The following is a 16,289-nucleotide window of genomic DNA, read 5'->3' on the forward strand; positions in this document are numbered from 1 at the left end:
ACACATAGAACAACCCTTAGATCTTGTCTCGGTCTACTTTCTTTCTTTCTTTCTTTATGCCCAACACAACTATCCCGTCCTTTCTCCCTTTACTTTTTTTTCATTGGGAAGTTACATTTCCTAACTTTATTTTTTATTTTCAGCAAGAGGCCGTCTCTCGACACAAAACCCTTTGAATCCGTAAAACTTTCTCTACAATTAAAGTAAAGATAATCTGGACACAGTTGTATTTGTATTTAACAATTTCACTTTTTTCTAAAACTAGCAAATAAAATAGCAAAATGCTTGATTTGTTATTAGCATATTTATGCTTACATAAAAATTGCTCTTTATTAAATGTAAATAGATGGAATATCCCCGTTATCACATCTGATGTAAATATAATTCTTATTCAATGTATTAAATCTGTGGTAATTAGTTCTTCTCAAAGATAGGGAAAATTTTTACATGCAATCTTTCCTTAATAATAATTAAAGAGCAAACTATATGTATAACGTCTGTTTTCAAAATAATAATTTTGTGCAATCAAGTATATAATCTCAATGCTGTAAAGCAGAATAATTTTAATGAAAAATAATCGCATTGCTTATGCAACAAAATGATATCTGTTCGGAAAGAAAGGGTTAAATGTTATATGCAATCATCATTACGTTACTTCTTGCGTTTTTTTTCCTGCAAGAAGTCTCTCTCTCTCTCTCTCTCTCTCTCTCTCTCTCTCTCTCTCAGCCAAAAGAAATGTATTCTGCGTCGGAGGATTTCGATTAATCAATAAGCTTAATTAACTGAACCAAAAAAAACGACGCGCAAATACGACATCGCGAGGATCCAGTTGTTTCTCGCAAAAGACTCATTACGTAAAATAACAACGTAGAAATCTAATTTCTCAATTGCGCAACCCCGACCGTGTGCGTTGCTCCGCGCCGGTATTTGGTGAACTTTCTTTTTCCTCCCGCGTCTCCCTTCTCTACCCCTGTTTGACCGTGCGCTCCTCGTCTACCTGTGGGCATTCCGTGTCTCCCTGATCGGTCTTGCGCCGTTCATTCGAGAAGGAGAATTGCGACAATTCGCCGTAAAGGTCACTGGCCAGTTCACAAATTACCGGTTCGTTAATTCGCGGGCAAACGAGGATTACCGGAGGAGCGAACAGAGGAGGGATACAGAAGGGTGTCAAGGACGGGCACGACAATCACGGCAATCACTACAACGACCACGACGGCGACGGCGACGGCGATGATGCTACGTCGTTCTCTGGGTGAACATGGGAGAGCTCGAGAACACTGTTGTAGCTTCCATTGGAAAATGGTACTCTCATTGCTGTCGCGTCCCGACAACCGTGCTGCATTGTGCAATGCGAGCCGCGCGTAACGGCCGCCCAGTATAAAACGCGCCGTATTACATAATGTTAATCGTGCCGCGACACCATCGTCAACCTCCGCGCGATAATATAATAACGCGGGCACGAGCTCGTCGGTGCCGTTAGATTTTTTTTTGCTCGTCAAGCTGTCCCTCACACGCGCGAATACGAAATGACCGGGACAGTTGTGCGTGCGCATGGAGCAATTATGGCAGTGGGCCATGGTTAAACGTAATATTTTCCCGTGATAAAAACAATAGTCGTCATGGAAATATTACGGGACAGCGTGTGACCGAGTTAAATCCACTTGTCAATTTTCGCGAATAACGCTCTCCGAATTATTTTTAGTTTTAGTACTGTTATTATTATAGATATTGTGAACTCTCTGACAAAATAAATCGTGAAAGCTTTGCAGAAATCTCTCTAAATTCGAAACGCTTATTATCCATTTATTCCTTAAAGCTGCATGACGAAAGAGTATTTCGTCACGAGAGGATATCTTCACGTCGGCACATTTATACCATAATTATATTATTTAACAACGCCTTCATAATTAGTGTACGTTTTTATTCTTCCCGTCTCTCGTTTTATAACGAGCGACCAAAAACTCGCCTCAAGTCACACTGGGTTGCAACGTGCGCGGCACACTCGAGACCAGAATGCATCCAACGACCCTTTACACCCTCTCGTCATCATCCCCTCTCCCTTCCCCCCACGACGGATCCCCCAGAAATCGAACAAAAAGCGCGAGAGCGATTACACGGTTTGCCCGTCACGCACCTCTCCGAGGAAGGAGGGGAGGAAGGAGAAGAGGAGAAGGAGAACTACACCCTACGCCTCGTTGCTATAATAGTCTAGGCGGCTCTAGCGTAGGCTCGCCTAGCCCACAACACGCTCTACTATGTAGGTCAGGGCTGGTGCATTCAGTGACGCGCGCTGCTCTTCCTCTATGCACCGTTCGCGTACCTACGACACACATACACGGGACGGCTCTCGTCTCTCCGGCTCCGTCTAACGGGTGTCGAAAGAATCCCATTGTCGTCCATCGATCGTACCGTGTGCCGTTCGTTTTTCGATACTTTCAACGTCGAGCCGCAATTCATAAAGCAACGTTAATTCCGGTGAAAGAAGGACCACGGGTCTCGACAAACGTGGATTGAACGGTAATCCCATTGTACCGAGGTCTTTCGGTGCGCTGTTAATTCCCGCTAATATTCATACAAGCTTTCTCTCGAGTAATTACCTTTGTACATTCGCGGGTACCTGCGCGCGTTGCGTTCTATCTCTTGCGAGTTTACAAACGAAAGCTGAACAATGTTTGAGTAAAAAATTGGGAGGGCTACGAACTATAAGTTTATAAATTTACGTCTTGATGTATTACGAGTTTGAAGGAAAAAAAAATGAAGAGAGTAAGATGATAATTTTTAAAATTTATACTACAAAATTCAAAGAATTTGTAAGCTTTAGTGTATCTACTAAAAAATTTGCCGCGATAATAAATTAGCGGTTGCGAAAAATAGGACAGCTTCGTGAAAAATGGATTTTCATGCAACGCAAAACTCTTGTTAGCGAGGGAAATTTTCCAACATTGTGTTTTCTGTCGATTCATTGGCACGTGAAATCTTATTTTGCAAAACGCTCGCAACATCACGAGTATGCGTCCAATGAATTGCCACTTGTAATTTTCCAGCGTTGATTCGTTAAAAAAAAAAATCCTTCGTAACGAATTTGTGCCCGCGGCGTGTATCGAAACACAGTTGTGAAAAAACAAAAGCGTCAATTCGTACAACTTGTTCGGAATCGATTGGTTTCGTTCGTTTTGTTCCGACGCATTATTACTTCCCTATCGATCAGTCGACATATAAAATTTGATGCACGCTGGAAATTAATTGCGCGTCCGTCGGCTGATTATTTTCCACTCGTGATTGCAGCCACTAGTTGGTAATTAATGCGCCGCTTGTGGGAGATATCGATCGCTCTACAGGGTGTCCCTTTCAAGTGCAGATAGTGCCGATAAGGACTGTTAATTAGTACGCTCCGCGTACTCGGCAAGTATGATCGATCTACGGGGTGTCCGATTGTTCGAGATTGATTCGCGAGCGCGTAGTCGATACGAGAAAGATGTCCTACGGGCTCGGAATATCGTCGATCGATTGATACTATTGTCGAATGTTCACCTCGCGGTTTGAATGATCGATGGAACAGGATATTGCGTCTCGATAAGAATCGCGAAGATATATTCTTGCCCTTTATCGCTGCGTCACGTGATGATGCACCGTGCGTGAAGCAAATCGCACGCATTCTATGCCAAAGTGGGCTAGTCATAAACGAACCTTGTGCAGAGAGTACATTTGCGCCGGACATCTTTTTAACTCTATTCTTTTGATTTGAAAACTGTGGACGAGGTCAAATACAGTGATGCGAGTTTCACAGATAATATAATTTTTTCTAGTGATTAACTTCCGCAGACTATCCTGTTTTTCACTGTCTAGTCAAACTACCGGGTCACTGGTAAACAGTTGTATTCAAAGGATTTTTGGATGCCTAAAAAAATCTAAAAAAATTTGGTTCACTTTTCTACTCTTTTTTACATTTTTAAAATAATTTTTGATAGTCTTTACAATCTTTTACATGCTTTATATTCTTTTGACGTCTAACAATACAATTTGTACAGTTATATCGAAAGGTTTTTTCTTTTTTTTTTTTGCACATATTTGAATTTGAGGTAAAACAGAGAGAGAGAAATAAAATAGAAAAAATTATCAATATGACCCTGGTCAGTTCGCGGAGAGTCAAGAAGGATAATGCTCAAACATAATTTAAGAATGCAATAAATGTATATATGATGTTCTTGAACAAGGAATTATATTCTCGCAGAAATTTAATTTGAGACCTCGACCTTTCATGTAATGATTCAGCTTGGAGGAATATTAAACTGAATTAATGAAGAATAAGGCGCCGGCACGAGATATGCAGCTGCTTGGAACACTCGGTTTATATGTACACACGGCATATTCCGAATATCCCACGTTCCCAAAACGTTTTTACGGCTTCCTCCGAGCGCGAGTATCGAATTTCAATGATTCGAGAGGCGTAAGGAGAGTTCCGCTCCCGTCGAAACGTAGACGCACGTCTCATTTCTCGACGTACAAACATAAAGTTTACGTTTCAACATTCCCCTCTTGTTTCTTTCAGAGGGTTCAGAGGAAGGGTAGAAACCGAAATGCTGCGAGTTCCAACCTTAACCGTAAATCTCCTCAACGCTGAACTGTTAATCTTAATCCTCAAATGCGTGAATTTATTTCTGTGTTTGATTTAAAGCCGTTTCGAGCACTAAGCAAGATTCATGCGCTGAGAGAAATAATGAAAATTTAGTTGTTCTTGGGAACATTGTCACGTACAAGATATAACGTTACAACAACTAACGCGATATATCGGGGGGATCTTGGAGAAGTAAAACTTTTTTTTTTTTTTAATAATGGCATTTTACACCTATAACTTTAGACTGCGTCTGTATGACGCGTTTCCTCTAACTGAATAGTCATTTAGTCTCGAGAGATGCGAAAAATCGTGCTGTCATCACTAATTGTGTTTTGCCTCCGTGGAACCGCATCGCGCTTTCATGACTGTTAGCGCGTGCCAAGACCGCGACACGGCCTCATAAGCGGGACACCCGGTAGACGAAGGTAAGCGTCGCCGTGCCAACGTTCCAATAACCACTCGAGAGCGCAAGGACAGTCTACCCCAGTTTTCCTATTGCGACCGCCTACAGCACGTCGTCCTTCACCCCCTCCGCGCCCTGCTGCCGCGCGCGCTCGTCACCCTGCCGCCCCCTCCGTCCCTCCCCGTCCCCCGCCGATTACCTCCATCTCGGCATCCGCCGCTCCTATTCTCGTGGACACACTCTCTTCCGGGCCGATCGGCGTGGAAAATGCCGCGGGAAATCGATCCCGGCCGGACGAAGCGGAAATTCGTGAGGCGTGAGACCGGGGTAAAAGGGTGGACCGAGAAAAGGGCGAGCGAGGGTGATCATCGTCCCTCTTCTTGGTCAAAGACGCAGGAAGAGAAGTTCTTGGTTTCCAAGGAGAAGAGAAAAAGAGGCGACGGTGCGGTCGACATTGCCTTTCCCTTGGAGACTATAAAAAAGGAATCTTCGCGCGGAGGCTGCAAAGACAACGGTCGGTGGCGCGGGTTAAAGCGGAGAGGAGTAAGAAGGGTGGAAAAACGGAGAGGCGCAGGCGGGAGTTGGACTACGTATCGAGGAAAAAAAAGCAGCCGCGGAGAATCACGGGGGGGAGTCGACGAGCTCTTTTTTTTTTCGGTGAGCAGAGCAAAGAGACGACGCCCGGAAAAAAAAACGTTCGGAGAGGGGGAGTAAGCCTCCTCTCCCTCCCTCTCTCTCCTCCTCTTCGCCGCGACCGAGGGCGGCGCGAGGGAAATTAAGCGTGCGAAGAGCAGCCACGGGAGGGTCCGGATGTAGGTCAGTTTCGCGAACGCATTCGGGGATAATTTTAAATCGGTCGCGCGCACCTGAGACCCGCGCGGCGCCCCCGATATTGACACCCTCTTGACCGGGTCCCTCGCACTCAAGAGCCCTATATTATTTCTTATAAAGATCACGTGACAGTTTTATTAAGCTGTTTAGTTACCGCTGGCGTAAATAAATCGTCGATGGATAATCGAATATGAGTATCTATTCCGCGTATGTTTTAATTAAAATATGTGATAAAATAATATGTACGTGTAATCCGCGATGTCGCAGTTTCGCGAATAAAGTCTTCTTACGTACGCACCACCAATTATAAATCCTCGACTTTCAATTTTCAACTTTCCAACATTCGCAGCTCTTTGCAGCTCTTCGTTTTACGCTGTCAACTTTCATCCCGCAAGTCACAACGATTGACTTTCAAATCTCGATCTCGTTATTCGTGTCTAGCTCGTGTTATCATTAGAACAATCTAGAGACGGACGACGTATCTCTCTCTCTCTCTCTCGAGGAAACAGCTTGGATAACTCCTATACATTTAATTGCCTAATGCAATTAAAATATTTTACAATGATAAATATATTAATATTTTATAAGTATACATTAATAAATAACAAATCTATGGAAATGTATAATTCCTAATTCTTTCGAGGAAGTAAATTTAATACCGGCGAGATAGGTAACGTTATTCCGCGGCTACGTATGAAGGAAAGTCTCGCGATGCTGAATATAGGACGCACTTCTCCTTTCTAAAGACACGACGCGTCACTTCGCAGAGCCAGTTGATAACTTAAATCGCACCGAAACTGACAGTCGATTCGCCGAAGGAGAGAAATCGCGTATTCACCTCGGCGATGCCGGCGCGCGGTGCACCACCGTCTGGAATTCGTAGAGCGGACAAAAGGATAGGAGGGGTGGGAGGAGAGAGAAAGAGCGAGCCGACGAGCAAGCTGTGGAGTACGCAGGAGGGTGCGCATAGACAGGAAGCGAGTCCTTCCTTCCTTGGCGGGCCAATATCCTGAATCACAATGAGCTCGCGCGCTTCCTCGAACCATTAGCTATTTAAATACAAGCGCCGACGGCCATTCCGTCCTCGCCGTCGTCGCCGGCGGCGGCGGCGGCGAACGCGCGCGGCACGGATGTTCGCTAACAATAATATACCAGATATGGTACGCGACGAGTGTCGGATGCCGTTTGAGCGTTATATGTTTGGATAACTATATTCTGTGGACGATTATTATGGTAGCATCAATTTTATCATGTTGAATAAATAATATTTATCATATATCATCTGCAACGTTATACAAGGTTAATCTTCTTCGTACAGTCTTAGAACGAATCCTGTCACAGTACGGTAGTGGGAGATAGATTAAAGAAGCAAAAAGTCTCGAATGTCGGAAAGATTGCGTTAATGAAGAGAGAGAAAGAGAGAGAAATGGAGAGAGGGGGGGGGGGAGGATGACAATATATCCCCATCACGTTTTACAAAATGAGGCGACAAACGAACGACGTCTATCATCAGAAGATTCTCGAGACTGTATCAGGTTAACGACATCATCCGGCGATCTTCAGGGCGTGTCCGGACTCGTTTTCTTTTTTTTTTTCCTGCCACGGACTGCTAAGAGAAAAGGGGGATGAAGCAGAGAAAGAGAGAAAGAGAGATAGAGCTAAACCCTGTGCAGTCGCTGATTAACCCTACGGTCGACAGACGCTGCTGCTTTTCCCCCGGGAGGCGATCGAAGCGTCTTCATTTCCTGATTAACTCGCCGAGCCGCTCGCAGCTTGTACGTTCCGAGAGAGGAGCGCAGCCGGAAGTAATCCGTCTTTCTCTCCGCGCGCTCTCGCGACCGGGAGGAAGAGAGAAGAAAGGAGGACGCGAGAGGCGAGGAGGCGCGCGAAGAAGAGAGAAGAATGGCTGACTCGAATTCGCTTCGAGTGATTTAAAGGCTGGAATTATCTTTTCCTCCCGTTCCTCTGTGCCCTCCAGCTTTCCCTCCTCCTCGCCCGCCACTACTCCACCGCCTTTTATCGAATTCTTTGCGTCGCGACTATATCGTCCGCGATTTCCATCACACGTCTTAACAGAATGACAATTGACTCTGCAATTATGCATGCGAGATCACCGGTGGCACGTTCGTTCATAAAGATATAAATAAAACCAGCCGATATTAAGACAATGTTTTGAGAATCTTAGCTTGGGATTAACATACATAATACGTTGCATTATTAAAAGTGCAAAAAGGTAATAGCATAAACTACGCGTTCGTTATGTTGACAAAAATTTCAACACTCGCTCCAATCAAAAAGACTTTTCAAAGTCGATGCAATTCTTAATGCAATTTTTCGCAATTATATTATTGTCTTGTGACCGTTTGTAACACTTTCATTCCAGATACATTATAATATATTAATTATAAAATATATGTGACACCGCGAGCTAATGGCGGTTACTTGCATTAAAATAATACTTTCACGATGAATTATTCGTAAGGTGGAAACTTCGCCTTAAAATAATAAAACAAACTTGACATGACAAACGGTACCGAATATAAACGTCCGAAATCGGAGCTGTCGCGCCGTTGTTATTATGCCGAGCACTTTCGTAACTCACACCGGCCGGCAATCCGTAATTTCATTTTATCTGATTACGTGGCCGACTTATCGCTCGAGTACCCCGCGTCGGAGCGCGATAAAATAATTTCTGCCATCCTTCCCCGTATGCACTTTCTTTCTCTACGCGCTGGCACACTTCTTACGCGCGCGATAACAATTTTATCTGATAACACAACATTATATTTCGGCGTTACGGCGAATCGAGGGGGCGCTTGTTGACCGGGATTCATTAATCGAAGCAGGAAGTACGCGATGACTTTCGCGGAAATTGCCGAGACGACCTCGACTGGCGTGCGATTTATCTGCTCTCCTGCATTCTCTGTGGAGGTCAAAATTACAGAGAACGTTGAATATATCATTATCTAATTAGTCGATTTCAAATACGCGCTCTCTGCGAGCTTTATTTTATTCCTTTTCCTTCACTTTGTTATGCCTTTTTTCTGTTGTTGTTGAGAGTGCATGATTAGGATACAAATAAAAATCAACAGACGATCATTAATGTCAATATTTTTAACGAAATAAACATGTAAAATACGATTAGCAATCTACGCGATTCACTTTGTCCGGCACGCGTTACGCGAAATTGGCACTTTGCTGTGCTGATCAAATAAAAATGTCTTTGGATGTGCGAAATGAATCAATACTTCAGTCGCATTAATAACATCAAAAAATATATTTTCAAAAAGTAAAATATTTAAAAAGAACAGCGATAATACTCAAATATGTAAACGACTATTAGAACGCGAAAAGTCTGAACTTTTAATCTCTACGAAATGAGGAGCCGCTATGTACATTGAAACATATGACAATATCATATTTTAAGGCAAAAAGTACAATAAATTATAATAAATGTTACTCAAAGAAAAGCTGTAAGATTTGGAAAATATACTCCTCCATCCTTTAAAGTTTAAATCGAAAAGATAATAAGGAAACTATATTGAACCGCATATAAAAGATATTGATGAGAATATCCTTTAGCTAGAAATGCGATAAACAAATCATCAAAGTACCATATGTTATCCGTTTTTTTAAAATTAAGTAAAAGAGTTTAAATTAACAAAATTGTATACAAAGAAAAGGAGAAAACGGTTTTAAATTTATTAGCGTCATATATTTCATTATCTATTGTATTACTTTGTTTTTTATTCTGAAAAAATTTGGTTAATAGAAAGAAAAAACATCATTTAGGTAACTTCTTAACCTTTTTTAAACCCTTTTTCAAAATTTTTTATTGTAATCAAGGATTTGTGAAAGTTTGAAATGTCCATCCATGTTTATTGTGTCTCTATGAAAAAAAAAACAGGAAGACAGGTAAGTAAGTCACCAATCAAAATGATCAATGAACAAACGAGAAAAAAGTCAATTGTTAAATAACTATTTTTCGTGTTTTTTTTTCAAGGAAAGGGTTAAAAAATTGCCTGAACGACATATTTTCTATATAAAACTTTTTTCTCGGAATAGAAAATGCCAAAGTTAAGGCACAAAAAGAAATATTTGACAATAAATTTACGTTAACATTTTCTTCTATTTTATGTCGGCAGTGTACGGTAGTTTTATATAGGTATACATTCTTTCATTTGTTATTTTCGCGGGCTCAATTATCGCTTTTGTAAAATACAATAAAGTGAGACTGCGACTATTACACAAATAAAAAAACTCTCTTCCGTTTGCTACCTGATGGATTTACCTAAATCTCGAAAAGAAAGCAACTATCCTGCTGAGAGAAGAGTGAACCGCTACAAAGACCTAAGGGCGGTTGAAATAATGATATAACCATCATTAAGGTTGAAAAATGAATTTCTGCATTTTGCAAAAAAGGTCTTAAAGCGAAAACGAGAAACCCTGCCGTGTACATAATAGAAAAATGTTTATTTTAGACGAGAAAAAATAAGAAATATAATATGAGAAGCAAGAAGAATAAAACATAATTAACATTATGATCTAACAACAACACTATGAAACACATTATCAATCAAAAATTAGATATTACAGGGATAGAGGAGCATATAATACAAGAGCACGTATTTAGTATTCCTAATATTGTTATAGATTATTAATTAATTTATTAGTCACAAATATTTTGCCCCAAGTTCAATGATTAAAACAGTTGTTAAAAAACAGCAATTTTTTCTCAAAAAAGCGAATGTGAATAACGCATGTATCACAAATAAAGATAAATTTTTTTGATCGCCAAATATTAATGTATGAGCAGTATTTCTTTTCTCTCCAATTTAACATTGTTGTAAAGAATGTAAAGAATATATATAACAAAAGAGCGTCGTAACGGATTAAAGTACTATTTTGCTGAGATTATTACAAAGCTACATCCGGTGATGTCCGAGGACCTGAATAATACAAATTTTAGTAAAAGATTCATCGCACATGAGTCGAGACAAGTTGCACATGAGCGATACACGAGGCTTTAATTTCGTTGGGGTTGGGGCAGGTCACAAGGTATTATCAGGCGCGAGGGAATGAGAGAAAGACAAGTTGGCCTCTCTCTCTCTCTTTCTCGGAGTGATAACGATTGCGAGGCCGATTACGCGAAACGGGTCGACGAATATCTTTCATTCCGCCGCCGCCGCCGTCGCCACCATTGTCGTCGTCGTCGCCTAACGGAACGACCTTCGGCGGAGTGGCTTGCGTAATATTTTTATCGGCCGAAATTACGCACTGGCCCGACGAATGCGTGCGCACCTCGGATCATACGCGCTCGTACGAACGCGCCGATCAAAAAGCCGCCAATGAAATACGAGCGGCACAATAATTCTTTGCGCCGGTCGAACTCGCTATCGAAAATGCGAGAAAGAGAGAAAACAGATTTCATTAGAACGCGCAACACGTTCAATGAAGCAAAATAGCCGTTCGAAATCGTCGAACAGAGCTCTGCATTCTATCTAATTCGAAGTGGACGAATAAGAGATACTTTCACGCTAAGTTGTCATCATTAGCTACCTTATCGCGGAAGTGACACATTGTAACAATCACGAGTTGCGAACGAGTTGCTCTTACGTGATAACATGAGGAAATTATTTCCGTTAGGTGTCGAAGTAGACGAATACTCTGAAATAATATATAAAATTGTCCGTACGTTATTAAAGGTAATTGCACAGCGGTTTCAACTTTTAACTCAATTCATAGAACAAACTGAAGCGGACTTTGTCGATAGTTTACCTTGCGAAAAACTCAAGAGAGGAAAACTGGAAAAATTTGTCGTAACATTAAGATTTCCAAATTTTTAGAAAGAAAAAGTATTCTCCTCATTCCCTCTCTTCCTTCTCCTTCTAAGAGAACAAACAATCTATATATTAGTCCAAATCCTAAAATAACACACTTAACATCCAGACGACGTTCCTGCCTGTCGAGGTACATGGAAAATTTCTCAGGGATGATAACAGCAAGACGCGGACGGACGGGAAAATATTGGCGGGCTATCTACATCGATTTAGATCGCAATTGACTCACGGTATCGTCTCATGAGGTTCTTCTTGTAGGGTTTGGTGCCGGGCGGCCTGGACCGCGATCTGCCGCCGCCGCCGCCGCCGTCTTTTGTTTGTTGATTGTTATCGGAGCAAGAATCATCGGAGTCCTCGGAGCAAGTCCGATCCTCCCGCTCCTGACTGTACTCGGACGCGGTGGCGAAGCATCCCCGCAGCCTCAGGGCGGCCGCCTCGTTCCCGTAGTCGTCGACGGGCAGGTCCTTGCGCTCCCGCTGATCCTGCTCGTCCTTGTCCTCCCTGGTGAGCTCCGCATAGTCGCCAACGCGTACGCTCAGATCCAACGGTTGATCCTCGAGCATGGTGTTCTCCCTGAGTTCTCCTGGCCGGCGCGAAGCAGCCTCTTTTTTTTCTCTCTCTCTCGCCTCTTTCCGCTCTCCGAATCTCCCTTCGGCGATCCTCGACAGATCCTCTCCACCACCTCCACCTTCGCACTACCAGGACACTCGATGCGGCATCCCGCGATTCCTTATCTTTTCTCGGTATCCCGAACGGCGCACTTCTCTCCCCTGACGGACTTTACGGCATTGCACTTGGCGGAGTTTCTCCCCTGTCCGCCCCCCCGCCGGCGCGCCACGACGGATGTCCTTCGAAAGAAATCTCGAGCCTCCTCCTTGCCGCGGAGGTGTTTGTCCTCCCACTCCCGGAAAACAGGCGCGATAGTGCCCGGCGCGCGCGTTACACTTCCGGTTTGCGCTTATCGTTCGGATTATCTTCTCGCGTCGCGGTCGACGGTGAGGGGCGGACAGCCGGGAAAAGAGAGAACGAGGTAAACGGACGACACATACACACGCACAGACACACACGGACACAGAGAAAAAACGAACGTGGAGACGAATATAAGATTTTATCGATTTAATATCTGACACGCTCCAGAAATGCTACGCGCCAGGTTGTCAGCGAGGCAGTTCGTGTGCGATGCTGGTAACTCGTTCAAAAACAAAGAAAGTACGATCGCGCGAAGTAAACGGGACGGAGGGTTCCTCTCGGCGATCCGAACTCTTCGCGGTGTTTTCCGCGTGGGATGCCGAGACAGAAGAGAAAGAGAGAGAGAGAGAGAGAAACACGTTCGCGATTTCCGATGAGTCAACTCACGTTCGCTGTCAGGTCACTCTCACTGAACGTTCGACGTGAGCCGACGGGAGCCGTCGTGATGTCAGCTCGACACGATCGACCGACCGGCTGGAGAAAAAAAAAAGGCCGTCCAGTTTCACGGTCACGCGAAAGACGAGATCGTTCACTCGGGTGCCGCGGGTGGATTCGTCGGTCTCACTGTTAACGCGCGAGATACCACACACGCGGTATCACTCCGTGTGTCCTCAACGACCCCGTGGTCAGTATATCCGTTATCGTTGTCCTCCAAAAGGGGAGACGAGGGATCACCCGGCGAAGAGGGAAAGAGATGAGTGCGGAGAGTTAGATCGACCTGCCGTGGAGCATAACCGCGTTTCTCCTGCACCGTGGCTACGGTCGCCGGTGGCACACTGACTGACTCGGAACCGGGGTAGCCCGCTAGTCCAGAGTCTCGTTCACTCTCCAGACTCTCACACTCCGACTCCACTCCACTGCCGGAGCTCTCGCTCGCCCGCTCGCCCGCTCCGCGCGCACGTCACTCGCGCCGTGCCGCCGCTTCGGCCTTCTTCGCCGTTCGGCTTCGGCCGTGCTCGGCTCCCACCGTCCGACGCTCACCAAGAGGAGAGACCCCAGTCGGCGATGCGGCGCGACGGCGTCCGCATGTATACGCCGGCCGATTACCATTACACGCATTGCGCGGGATACGCGTGGATGCGTAGCCTACCGCAATGTCGGATCCCGTGACGCCTTCCCTGCACCAACGGCGCGTCGACGCCGCGCCGCGCCGCGCCGCTCGGCTCGGGCCCGCTTGCCCTCTCGCTTGGCCTCTAATAATAAATGCCCCTCCCCCTTTTTCATTCTCTTTCTTCCTTCCTTCCTTCCTTCCTTCTCCTTATCCTCCTTCGCTCGCGCTCTTTCGCCTCTCCTATTCTCTATCGTCTCTCTCGTCGCAAGGGAAAGCTATTTTTCCGCTTCTATTGGGATAGGACGCGCAAGCCCGGCTGGGTGTTGACGCACCCATGCCTCCCGTGACATTAACCTTCGATCGTCGACGTCGGGAAATACGAGTAGTTTTCAAGCTCAAAATAAGCTCGAATAAAACAAGTGAGGCAAATAGCGGAGGGGCTTATTATGTTCCACGAGATGAAACATCTGGCGCGTAAAATATTACAATAAAATGACACGAGAGATTGCCGTTGAGTATATCAATCGCAAATGCAAACGTAGTTTATATATGCGACGTATACAAAAATAGCAAATGCAATATGCATACGGAAAAATGCGCGCGGGCATACGTTGCTTTGTATTAAATTAAACACCACGAATTTGGAAACTTTGTTTTTAAAATAAAATATAAAAGTATGATTGATGGAGATTAATCATTTTAAGAAAATACATTAAATTTATTATACTGTCTAGTCTACATTCGTATAAGCTGTCTCACGATACGATTTCATTACATTAATTAAAAATATATTTAATTTCTACTATCAGTCAATATATTTTTAGTTTAAAGTTACCGAAATATTCGAAATTGCCAAGTCATATATAAAAATAGTCTAAATTCGCTAAAGAAGAGCAGACTGCAAATTCGCCGAAGGGCCCCCCGAGTGCGGGATCTGCGCATTTGCATGAAAAAAAATTCGCTGCATAACATAAACGTTCGAACTCGAAAACCGCGAGATCGCGAGCGCGGTCTATTTTCGCGCGGACCATCGTCTCGCCGGCGGCGAGCGCGGTCGCGTCGCGCAGTAGGCTCCGAAAGCTCCGCGGTCCGGCTCCGCGCGCGCGAGCCCCTGACATTGTTTCCGCCTGTCGCGGAGAGCGGGGCCCGCTCGCAGCGCAGGAAGAAGAGAGCACGGGAATGCGCGGCGAGTGCGAGCGGCGCGGCGCGGCGCGGCGCAGCGCGGCGGAATGGGTGAACGTGCGTGCGCGAGGTCGCCGGGAGAAGGAACTCTTCCAATCCGGCCGCGCGGTAAACACAGGTGCTGCAACCGCGTGCGCCGCGTGCAGCGGAGGAGATATGCGAGTCGAATTTCGACGCGGTGACGTTTCGTAACGCCGCCGATTGGCCGATCGGTCGGTAGATCGGGCTCCCGTCCGTGTCACGGCGACTCACTTTCGTCCGCCGAAAAAAAAAAAAAAGCGGTCGAGCGTAGGCGCGAGGTAGTTGAGGAGAATAATCCTTTCGCCCGTGCGGGGGAAACGATAAATTTAACGTTTGGTCACGCGTAGGATAATAGAACGCCGGGATAGCTCGAAGTAAGTCTAATTGGGATGATCCGAGATGTCCCGGCAGCTTCTGCGAATACTTTCGCCGGTCCCGGTCCCATTCACATTCCGTATCAAAATCGCGATGTCGTGTAGATTCCTGGAATCCTTTTTGCGTACGATATTTTATCTCATCCGATTTAAAATAATATTTTGTTCTTAATTTCCAAATTTACCTTTTTTACTATCTGAGAAAATCTCTTTTCGAATAAAGATTTATTCATACCCGCGTGTTTTGTAAGAATGATATTCTCTCGGATGCTCGATCACGCGATTTCTCGTGCGGCGAACTTTTGCGCATCGCCGATATATAGTATATAAATCGCTCGGATTATCGGCAGCTGCTTATCGGTCGACTATCTCTCGCTCTCCAGCGACATCAAGGTCTCGTGTATTCACGTGCGTACGTGAGCGTACACGGACCCGGCGGGCCTAGATCCGGCAAGCGAAGAGGATTACGCCGCGGCGCATCGATAGCGTTCGATAGATCGCGATAGACCGCGAATTATTGGCCTGATGGAGGAGCGCGAGGCTCCGAATCCGGCCGGAGGCGCAGCCGGAGAGGACAATAAAGCCAGCGCCCGCTTCCCAGAACGCGTCGCGTCGGTCTCGAAAAGATTTCCTTGATGAGAACGCTGATCTCCGTCGCGATGACGTCGCCCGACATCCAAACAAGTTCTCGTCAGAATCCAGTTCTTATGGGAAAAAAAAAAAAAAATGGAAGACACGTGCGAGACAAATGAATGACATTAAAACTTAGATACCTGGACCGAGGACTAAATATTGTACTCTCGAGAATTAATCCAAATGGAAATGATCGTATTCAAAAGGAAAAAAATTATGATTTAATCAATTATTGTAAAGCTTAATATTCAAAATGGAGAAGCAATATAATTTCTGATTTACATTTCAATTTTACTAGCAAAAATAAACATTTAATCGTGAGCAATATATAATATATGATAGCAAGTGCCATTCCACCTCACACACATAC

At 44.7% G+C, this 16,289-nt stretch overlaps 1 protein-coding gene across 5 annotated transcripts in view; it reads right to left on the bottom strand.

Moving 5' to 3' along the window:
* Positions 1-16,289, bottom strand: part of LOC105837767 (ecdysone-induced protein 74EF) — a 183,147-nt gene that overhangs the window by 44,453 nt on the left and 122,405 nt on the right. Inside the window, exon 1 of one of the 5 annotated variants that reach the window (XM_036284008.1) lies at positions 11,919-14,348. The exons of the other annotated variants lie outside the window; for them this stretch is intronic. Within the exon in view, the coding sequence (XP_036139901.1) occupies positions 11,919-12,252 (334 nt within the window). The 5' untranslated portion in view covers positions 12,253-14,348. Of the gene's footprint in view, positions 1-11,918; positions 14,349-16,289 lie in introns of those variants that run through there. 5 annotated transcript variants of the gene reach the window in all.

Source organism: Monomorium pharaonis, chromosome 3 (assembly GCF_013373865.1).
Source record: "Monomorium pharaonis isolate MP-MQ-018 chromosome 3, ASM1337386v2, whole genome shotgun sequence".
NCBI lineage: Eukaryota > Metazoa > Arthropoda > Insecta > Hymenoptera > Formicidae > Monomorium > Monomorium pharaonis.